General features: G+C 49.0%; 1 protein-coding gene across 1 annotated transcript in view; it reads left to right on the forward strand.

Moving 5' to 3' along the window:
- The window catches only part of DTD1 (D-tyrosyl-tRNA deacylase 1), a 78,866-nt gene that overhangs the window by 6,765 nt on the left and 61,248 nt on the right, over nt 1-10,853 (forward strand). The window contains exons 3-4 of the mRNA XM_010836597.1: nt 359-594; nt 8,017-8,123. Coding sequence (XP_010834899.1) covers nt 359-594; nt 8,017-8,123 — 343 coding nt within the window. The remainder of the gene's footprint in view (nt 1-358; nt 595-8,016; nt 8,124-10,853) is intronic.

Here is a 10,853-nt window from a genome sequence, read left to right on the forward strand (position 1 = left end):
AAAGAGTTTGCCCACAATGCGGGAGGCCCAGGTTCGATTCTTGGGTGGGGAAGAACCCCTGGAGAAGGAAATGGCAACCCATTCAGTATTCTTGTCTGGGAAATCCCATGGACAGAGGAGCCTGGCGGGCTATAGTCCATGGGGTCCAGAAGAGTCTGACACAACTTAGTGACCAGCACTCTCACTTTTTACTGATGAGGCGCAGGGAGGAAAGGAACTTGCCCGAGGTCATCCGTCATGTAGGCGATGGAGCCAGCACAGTGTTCCCCGTCTGCAGAGCACTGGTGACATTTTAGGGGCATGGGTGTGTCTGGGTCTTGCGGGTCTCTAGGTGGCTCTCACCCGGGTTTTCCCCCAGGGTCCGGAAGATCTTAAACCTGCGTGTATTTGAGGATGAAAGTGGGAAACACTGGTCGAAGAGCGTGATGGACAAGCAGTACGAGGTGCTGTGCGTCAGCCAGTTCACCCTGCAGTGTGTCCTCAAGGGGAACAAGCCCGACTTCCACCTGGCCATGCCTGCAGAGCAGGCCGAGTCCTTCTACAAGGGCTTCCTGGAGCAGCTGCGAAAGGCCTACAGGCCGGAGCTCGTCAAAGGTAGGTGGGGTCCCCCAGGGGATAGGGGGGCAGTGTCCCCAGGACATTTTCCAGCAGAGGACCAACAGTCTGCAGATTTCCTTTCCAGAAAGTTCGCTGTTTATACTTATTACTTTTTTTTTAATTGGGGTATAATTGCTTTATAATGTCGTGTTAAGTTTCTGCTGTACAACAACAGTGAATCAGCTATGTGTATATATATGTGGGCTTCCCAGGTGGTTCAGTGGGCAGAACCTCCTGCCAGTGCAGGAGACGTAAGAGATGCGGGCTCGATCCCTGGGTGGGGAAGATCCTTTGGAGGAGGAAATGGCAACCCACTCCAGTATTCTTGACTAGAGAATCCCACGGACAGAGGAGCCTGGTGGGCTACAGTCCATGGGATTGCACAGTCGGACCTGATTGAAGCGACTTAGCACGCACACATACATATATCCCCTCCCTCTTTGACCTCCCTCCCTCCCTACCCCATCCCACCCATCTAGGTTATCACAGAGCCCTGAGCTGAGCGCCCTTGTGCTATATAATAGTTTATTATTTTGTTGAAACCACATTGGAGCCACTGCCCCTGCCGCTGCCATGTGTGTCCTCTGAAGGCTGCATGGTACCGTTCACCCTTCTGTCCACGTTTGAGGCGTGTCGCGGCGCAGCAGCGCACAGGATGCAGGGTGCTTTGTTTTGGTTATTCACCCTGCCTGACGAGGAATGCAACTGCCGGCCGCAGAGGGGAGTCGCATGTCCTCTCAAATTTCTAGGAGCCATACTAAAAAAAGGAAAAAGAAACAAGCAAAACTGGTGCGCAGGACATCCCCAGGGTTCTGATTTGACCCCGCAGTCAGTGTAGAGAGTTCCTGATGAGCGTTCTTCTTTCCTGCCTTGTACTGAAGCTTTCTGCTCACTGTGCGCCTTGATCCAGGCCCACCCCGTTTCCAGCACTCCATGGCTGCGTGTGGCTCTCTGCTGGCATGTGAACAGTGTAGACTTAACCGCTGGTTGTGGGAGATGCTATCCAAGCTTCATCGACCAAGAGGGAGCCTAGAAAATGCCTGAGAAGAGTGGGCCTGGTTTGTAGGAGAACTGTGAATCCAACATTATGAATTTTCTTCTGAGGGCCATTCACCTCTAGTCTGTTTTCATGTTTCAGGGGACGAGTTGCATTTAGACTATCCTAGTGTGCCTTTTGGAGAAGGCAATGTTACCCTACTCCAGTACTCTTGCCTGGAAAATCCCATGGATGGAAGAGCCTGGTGGGCTGCAGTCTGTGGGGTCACTAAGAGTTGGACACGACTGAGCGACTTCACTTTCACTTTTCACTTTGATGCATTGGAGAAGGAAATGGCAACCCACTCCAGTGTTCTTGCCTGGAGAATCCCAGGGACGGGGGAGCCTGGTGGGCTACTGTCTATGGGGTCACACAGAGTCAGACACGACTGAAGCGACTTAGCAGCAGCAGCAGTGTGCCTTTTGCTTCAGCTACTGGGAAAGTGTATTTAGCCTCCTTTGGTGATGAACCTCAGGGTGAGACCGCAGGATGACCACTTCTGTGTCTGATCAACCACAACTGTGTCTGCTGCTGCTGTCAGCCTCCTGTAGACATTTAGCTGTTGTCACCAGTTAATTCTGTAGTTTTTCTTGTTCTTTAACTTTCTCTCTCTGGGTTAAATAAACCCAGGTCCCTTTTTTATTGGGCCTGTTTTCAACCATAAGTGATAAATGTCATGACCTGACTCTGGAGTTCTGTAGCAGAACCCCACCTCAAGGGCTGTCAGCTCCTCAGATCAGTCATGTTCAGAGGAGTTTTGTCCCAGCTCCTCACTGATATTTCTTTAAATTAAATTTTCCTCTTATGTGAAGTGTCCATTTGCCAAAAGGACAGATGGGTTCTATGTGATCAGGACCCTTTCACCTTAAGTCAAGTCCTGCCCTTTACTTGGGTCCTAGTAGAGAAGGAATACACATCCCTCATCTGGGAACATCCCAGTTTAGAATTCCATGGGCAAGTCTGGTTGTGGACGTCCACTGGGGTCCTCTGTCCAACATGGCTTTGCTACAAACAAGGTTCTTCCCCCAATTAGGAGTTCAGTGCTTTGAATAATGATGTTTCTTTGCTGAGCCAGGGATTAACTGCTGCCATCATTGTGTCATCTGCCTGCCGTGTAGAATCATCCCATTTCTGAGTAACCTCAGATGTGTTTGAGACTGCCCCAAGTTCCTTAGAAGGATGAGCACCAGGAATATCACAGAAGCACGGGAGAGAGCCCTTTCTGTGGGACATGAGTGATGGTTGTCAGGGAACTCGCGGGTGAAAACAAGGCCACTTGCATTGAAGCCCTTCAACACGAGTGTTCCATGTACCCTTAAGTGCTTTGTGTTCCTAAAAACAGCTCTTACTTTTTGAAAAGATGTGTATTTTGTCCAGGTCATTATGTGAAGTGCCTGAAGCAGTGTACTGTAAACACTATAATTTTATAAAGGATCAGAATTAAGCTCATGGGATATGGTACATCAGATCATTCTGATGAAAAGCCAACATGGATGATGCCAGGGGTTTTAATCAGAATTTATTTTCAGCTCCTTTGGGCTTTCAGAGGCCTTACGGTGATCTCCCGTGCCTTGCTTGCTCTTCTGTAGTGGAACAAAGTGCAGGGAGTATGTTTTACACGCTTACTGTCATTGGGTTAATTTTGAGATTCTGGCTTTCACCTCCAACGTGGAAAGTCCTCTGTGAGCTGAAGGAACATAAAGTGCTGAATACATTTTCTTTCTTGAAAGATTTTCAGGGTCTCTTCAGTGACTTTAAGACAATGTAGTTTAATTTGAAAATTAGAAAATTTAACCCTGATGCCAAGAAATTAAAAAGAAATGTCCAGTTCTTTTGAGATGTAATTGACCTGTAACGCTCTGTTAGGTTTAGTGACTTGACGTATGTATGTACTGTGAAATGACCACAAATTGACATCCATCCCCTCCCAGGTTACATGTCTACATCCCTAAGAGCTGAGTGCCCAAAACACACCAACTTCTTCTAAGTTGCCTAATATCCTTTCCCCATGTAAAATACCCTGCCCTTCTAACCCTCCTGGCTTCATGTGGCATGGTCTCAGGTCCCCAGGGCATCAGGAAACACGATGCTTTGCCCTTCGCTCCTTCACTCTTTGTTCACAAGACGAGTGTGCTGCTCTCATTTCCTGTTACCGCTGTGCCCTGACAGTTTGGATGTGTCCTCCTCCTCCCTGCTTTTGTGCCAGTTGGAAGCTGCCGCCGCCTCTGATTCTGAGAAAGATCTTTCAGAGCCTAGCTCAGGCCTCTCTTTAAGTGCTGTGTTTGGTACCAGTGTTTCATCTTTAACTTTTAGGCATGATTGTGCTGTCATTCTGTTTTAAACTAATGCATCAATGGACTTGTTTACAATGTGATATTTTCTACTAAATCCAGTATTTTCAAGTAAAAACAAACAAAAAATGACTGTCTTCATCACTATTTTGCAGGTCAGGAATCTTGGAAGGGCTTGGGCGGGCTCTTGTCCCAGACCCTGATCAGCCTGAGGGATTTCTTGGCTCAGACGATAAAGAATCGTCCTGCGATGCAGGAGACCTGGGTTCGATCCCTGAGTTGGGAAGATCCCCTGGAGGAGGGCCTGACAACCTACTCCAGTATTCTTGCCTGGAGAATCCCATGGACAGAGGAGCTGGGCGGGCTGCAGTCCATGGGATCACAAAGAGTCGGACATGACTGGGCAAGTAACACAGGGGCTGCCCTGCCTTCACGGTAGAAACCCGTGGTGGGGTCGACGCTGCCAGGTGGCGGCCACGGTGCTGGCTGGGGCTGGGGATCTGCTTCTGGGATGACCTCTGTTCATCTTGTTTCTGTGCCCTGCCTCATCTAATTCCCCTGGGCTCCCCATGATGCTTGGCTTCTCCTAGCCCAGCTGTATTGGAGTAGCTGGATTTCTACAATGGTGCCTGGCTTCCCCAACCAGAAGGGGACGCTTCAAGGAGCAGGAAGTGGAAGCGCCAGCCCCACAGACAGGCCTGGAAAGTGGCCTGTGTCATGCCCCACGTGCTGTTGGTTAGGGCAGTTACTCAGCCGCCCAGATTCTGGGGGAAGAGTGGAGACCCGCCTCCAGTGGAAGAAACGTCAGAGTCTGTGACTATCTTTCATCCTCCGCAGTTCACACCTCTGCTGTTCTCAGAGGGTTTTTCTCATCCTCTGCCTTCCCTTCAAATACTTGCTTTGGGGGAGAAACCCAGCGCACAAATCCTCAGTCCTCCCCTCTCTTGCAGAACGAGCCTGAGGCTGAGGGCGCTTTGTGGACACCCCCAACCTGAGTGGGCTTCAGGATGCTGAGTTCTCATGTGGCCCCCTACAACCCCACCCCACCCCCCACCCAGGAGCCTCCATCCTTCAGCTGAATGCTAGAAGTACCGCTTAGCGGGTGTCCTTAACCATTCTCAGAGTTGAGTTCTGAGCATGTGTTGCTTTTATAGTTAGGAAACAAAAATAAATGTGATACCAGAATGGAACAGTTGAAAAGAGGGATCTCCACTCTCCAGCATCTTGTTCCCACTCTTAGCCGTTTTGTGCTCAGTCTAGGAAAGCGCTTACCTGTCAGCTTTGTTCAGCAAATCAGAAGCCTCCACGGGATTAAAAAGAGCTACCTATGTATTCCCTGCAGGTCTGATCCGTGGTGGGTGGCAGAGAGCTAGAGGAATGTGGAAGGTTGTTTAAGGAATGCAGGAGACTTCTGACTGTCCTCCACCCCTCATCCCGACCCATGTTCCCTCTGGGCATGTCCCAGCCCTGACAAGTTCATCTTGCAGAAAAGTGCCCAAAGGAGGAAGACCATGTCGAGTCTTTCCTTCATGGTTAGGGTTTAATTTTTTTATGGGTTTGCTTAATTTTCTTCTCTTTTTACTATTAATACTTAAAACATTTTCATCACATGCGTAAACTTTCAGTGGAAGCCTGTGTTACGTACTTTGGCCAGTGCTACGATGCCAGAGGCGTTACTGTTCATGTAAATCTAGGAATTCTCGATGGGGGAATCACATCTTTGTTGAGATCTGAATCTGTAGACCCCGAGTCCATGAAGTTTTTTAAACTGTTCCTGCTTCCCCTGCTGAAAGATTTAAACTTCTCCTTTCATGCTGAGTCGTTTCCTGTCTTTGGATGGTGACAAGGGTGAAAGGAGTTTCTTTCCACCTATACCTGTGACTTATCTTTTTAAAATTGCCTTTAGGGACTTCCCTAGTGGTCTAGTGGCTAAGACTCTGAGCTCCCAATGTAGGGGGCCGGAGTTTGATCCCGGGTCAGGGAACTAGATCTCATGTGCCGCCCCTGAGAGTTCATATGTCACTACTAAAGATCTTGCATGATGCGAGGAAGATCAAAGAGCCTGCGTGCTGTAACTAAGACCTGGTGCAGCCAAATGAATACCTACATACACACATAGATATATATATAAAAAAAAGAGTGACCAGTTTTCCTGCATGCTGATTTGCTGGGCTCTGGGCTGGTGCCCTGCCTGTACTCACGTGCACGTTCCTTGTGGTGGCCGGTCATCCTGAAAGACACCGGGCCACAGAGAGGCAGGGTGTGGCTTCCTGGTGGAGGTCGGCAGGCTTTCAGGCATTGACATCAGGGGCGTGGACATCAGCCTTTCTCGGTACATGGAGCACTGTGGTTTGGGGCTGGTAGGGCCCTTGGACCTTGCGGGGTTGGCCCCAGTGGGGAGTGTTGCTGCTGGAAACATGTGGGACTTATATTTCAGAGCAACCTGATTATATCACCACTGGAGCCCAGATGTAGTTTTGTAGATATGTTCCTGCCTTTTGACATTATTATTATTTTTTTAATGTTTTTATTTTTCCTAACCATTGTAAGTTTTCTTGGGGGCTTTACTCTGTGAGCTGGACTGGGAAAAAAATATATTACCATTTTAAGACTTCTTGAAACATGTCTTTGGATTTATTGTCTGTACCAGTGGAAAGGCGCACAATAGTTCTGTTCTTAACTGAAGAAAAACAGGCAAAGAAAATAAATTTCTTGCTACTTAGAATGATAAACGGGGGGAAGCATATGCTGTATATCCTGGCAACAGAAATTCAAGGTCGGAAATAATTCCTTTCCTCCTGAGCCTGCCTTCAGCTTCCCTGAGGAGAGCTGCGGCTGAAAGTTGCTCCTAATTGTAGCCATAATTTTTAGCCTGCAATTAAACACATGATTTCCTCCCCAGCTGATGTCTTTTTAGCTCCTGACAAGGGTAGCACAAAAGCTCTGTGGATCTGAACGGCCACTTTAATCTAAGTGGAGGCCACAGGAAGCCACCGTCATCTGAGCACGACTGGCTGCCCAGCGGGAACTAGATCCATGTCACCTCTAAAAATGGGGAGCAGCTTGGCTTCTCTTAGTTGCCCTCGCCACTGCCCGAGCCTGTTCTGCCGGGACCCTCCATGAGGTCATGGATCATTGGAGGGGCCCCTTGCTGCTGTGGTGGCTCTGGTGTCCGGGGGTCCCAGCACTGAGCCGTTCTGGAGGGGGGAGCCCAAGGGGCTCCTGGGCTGCCCTTCTCCTTGGCCTGTCCCCCAGAGGTGGTCCGTCCTGTGAAAGGTGCTCCATGTGAAGTGAGGGCTCCTCCCCAGGGGACTGTGGGGACCACCGGAGTGAAGAACCAAGCAGGTGTCCCTCCTCTACGTCTTGAGAGCCCGTCTTGAGCTGCAGTGCACCGTGACCCCCAGGGATGGGCAGGCAGTCATGGTCCCTCAGACCATGATGCGGAGAGCAGACCCTGACTCTGCACACAGGAGCATTCCCCTGCTCCTCGAACTTGGATCTCAACCTCGGTCCTCTCGCTGGTCTCCCTGTGTTGCAGGAGGGACGCAGAGGCCTCAGAGCTGGCTGGGGCCCTGAATCCCGTGGCCTTTGAAGTCCTGTGCCCTGCGGAGCCTCCTCCAGGGAGCCCCTCTCACTCCTTGTCCATCCTCTAGGGAGGGGCTGGGGACCTCTCGCCCTTCTCTGGCCTTCAGGGTCAGGATTCTCAAGGTCAAACAGTGCTGTGTCATCAGCAGACTGTGCCCATCTGTCCCCCCATGAGACCCCAGGTCATAAACACTGGGCTGTCTGCCCCAAAATGGAATTCCAGAGTTGTGGTGTTGGTTCAACTTGAATTTTACCAAATTCTTTGCCCTCTAAAGTGTTCATACACTTCATGTCCTCATGGCTTCACAGTCCTGTTAACCCATGATTTCCCCAGCCGCCCACTTGCCAGGGCTGCAGGGCGTGCAGGGCCCCTCTGATGTGTGTGGTCTTGTGTCTCCCTTATTCTGGGGCTGGCCGGCCCTGCTCCCAGGTTTCCGATTGAACTGATCGCGGAGAGCCTTAACCTGAGGTCTCCACCTCTCGTGATGGCTGCCATTGCTCTTACAGATGGCAAGTTCGGCGCCTACATGCAAGTTCACATTCAGAACGACGGGCCTGTGACCATAGAACTGGAATCTCCAGCCCCTGGTGCTGCTGCCTCCGACCCGAAGCAGGTAAGCCCAGAATCAGGGGCTGGTCAGTCTCCTGGGAGCCAGGGACACCTTCTGGCTTTGACTTAGTTCCTGGAGCTTGTCTCAGTCTGGGGTGGAGACAACTCTTCATTGCAGGAACCTAGGGTTTTGTTTTCCTACATCCGTTCCCAAGAACACACCTATTGTCCTGCATCTCCTCTGTGCTATGGCCTGGCCACCTCCTGACTCAGAATCCGTGGCACTGCCCAGTCCCTCCTCCGAGCAGCTCCTGGGTAGGGCTGTGGCACCCGCTGGCCACTGGGTGGCAGCAGTGGAGCGGCATAGCTCCCCTTGTCCACAGCTCCGGTACCCGAGTGTGGAGTGTATGTGGAGTGGGTTTATCCCAGGTGTGGGTACATGTGCTACCAGAGGTTCTTTCTGAATCCTGTTTCCTAAAGCAATGTCTGACCTGGATTTGCTGCCAACTCTGTCAGCCTTCAGAAAAAATTTAATTCAAACAGAAAAAGGAAATCTGTGCTAGCCCTTGTGTGCTGTGGGCTTCTGGTAGGTGCTTAGTGCTTCTGAAGGCTGTGATTAACGCAGCCACTTAGTGACCTTTGAGAGGCATGTGGGCAGGAGGCGTGAGAGCTCAGGAGGTAGTTCCGTCTTCCTCCCCTGCTTCTAGGACGCCATGAAAAGAAGGCTATGGGGGCTGGGGGGAGCATTATATAAACCTGAAGCTCTGTGCCCTGTTCAGAGTCACCATTTCTAAGGGGAACAGAGCCTTTCTTTCTCGTTACTGATTTTCACTGGGCAGGTATGCTCGGTATCTGCTAGCCTTAATCCAAGCTGCTGGTTCTCAGCCTCTGACATGCAGCAAAGTAATGGGAGAAATCAATATTCCCACTGCCTGGCTGCACCCAGACCAATGACACAGATTCTCTGGGGTCGGGTCAGAGGAGGTTCTGGTCTGAAGCCACGACTGGAACCACGAGTGTGAGCTGCAGAGGGAGGGACCCGCGCCCTGGCCTGTGCCTTGATGGGGTCTGTTACCTCGAACGTCTAAGGGCTGGCCAGATCACTTGCAGACAAAATACCAGACTCCTTGCTCAAAAAGCAGGAAAAAGTGCCTGTAAACTTACTACAAAGGTCCAAATATGGATGTGAGAGTTGGATCATAAAGCTGAGCACCAAAGAACTGATGCTTTTGAACTGTGGTGTTGGAGAAGACTCTTGAGAGTCCCTTGGACTTCAAGGAGATCCAACCAGTCTATCCTAAAGGAGATCAGTCCTGAATATTCATTGGAAGTGCTGAAGCTGAAACTCCAATACTTTGGCCACCTGATACGAAGAACTGACTCCTTGGAAAAGACCCTGATTCTGGGAAAGATTGAAGGTGGAAGGAGAAGGGCATGACAGAGGGTGAGGTGGTTGGATGGCATCACCAACTCAATGGACATGAGTTTGAATAAGCTCTGGGAGTTGGTGATGGACAAGGAAGCCCGGTGTGCTACAGTCCATGGGGTCGCAAAGAGTTGGACATGACTGAGTGACTGAACTGAACTGAAAGTTACTACAGTGTAAAGCTTTTTACTTTCATCCGTAGTCTCTGGACTTACCGTGCTTTTTATTTGCTATTTAATACCATTCTAACCAAAGACAAAGTAAAAATTTATATTATTGACATGAATTTATCATTTCTCTTTATATTGTCCAAACCATTAAAAAAATATTTTGTCTTTTAGTTGATTTACAAGTATAGTTAATTTCTGGTGTATGGCATAGTGATTCAACTTTACATATATATATTGTTTTCCATTCTCTTTTCCATTATGGTTTGTCATAGGATATTGAGTATAGTTCCTGTGCCATACAGTAGGACCTTGTTGTTTATTCATTCTATATATAATAGTCTGCATCTGCTGACCCCAGACTCCTCCTCCATCCCTCCTCTACTCCCTCCCCCTTGGCAACCACAAGTCTGTTCTCTGTGTCTGTGAGACTGTCTGTTCCGTAGGTAAGTTCATTTGTGCCATATTTTAGATTCCACATATAAGGGATATTATATGGTATTTGTCTTTCTCTCTCTGACCCACTTCACTTAGTATGATAATCTCCAGGTCCATTCATGTTGCTACAGATGACATGATTTCCATTCTTTTTTATGGCTGAGTAATGGACATGGAACAATGGACTGGTTCCAAATAGGAAAAGGAGTACGTCAAGGCTGTATACTGTCACCCTGCTTGTTTAACTTATATGCAGAGTACATCATGAGAAACGCTGGGCTAGAAGAAGCACAAGCTGGAATCAAGATTGCCAGGAGAAATATCAGTAACCTCAGATATGCAGATGACACCACCCTTATGGCAGAAAGTGAAGAGGAACTCAAAAGCCTCTTGATGAAAGTGAAAGTGGAGAGTGAAAAAGTTGGCTTAAAGCTCAACATTCAGAAAACGAAGATCATGGCATCCGGTCCTATCACTTCATGGGAAATAGATGGGGAAAAGTGGAAACAATGTCAGACTTTATTTTTCTGGGCTCCAAAATCACTGCAGATGGTGACTGCAGCCATGAAATTAAAAGACACTTACTCCCTGAAAGGAAAGTTATGACCAACCTAGATAGCATATTGAAAAACAGAGATATTACTTTGCCAACAAAGGTCTGTCTAGTCAAGGCTATGGTTTTTCCAGTGGTCATGTATGGATGTGAGAGTTGGACTGTGAAGAAAGCTGAGCGCCGAAGAATTGATGCTTTTGAACTGTGGTG

This window comes from Bison bison, unplaced genomic scaffold (assembly GCF_000754665.1).
Source record: "Bison bison bison isolate TAMUID 2011002044 unplaced genomic scaffold, Bison_UMD1.0 scf7180017864063, whole genome shotgun sequence".
Taxonomy (NCBI): Eukaryota; Metazoa; Chordata; class Mammalia; order Artiodactyla; family Bovidae; genus Bison; species Bison bison.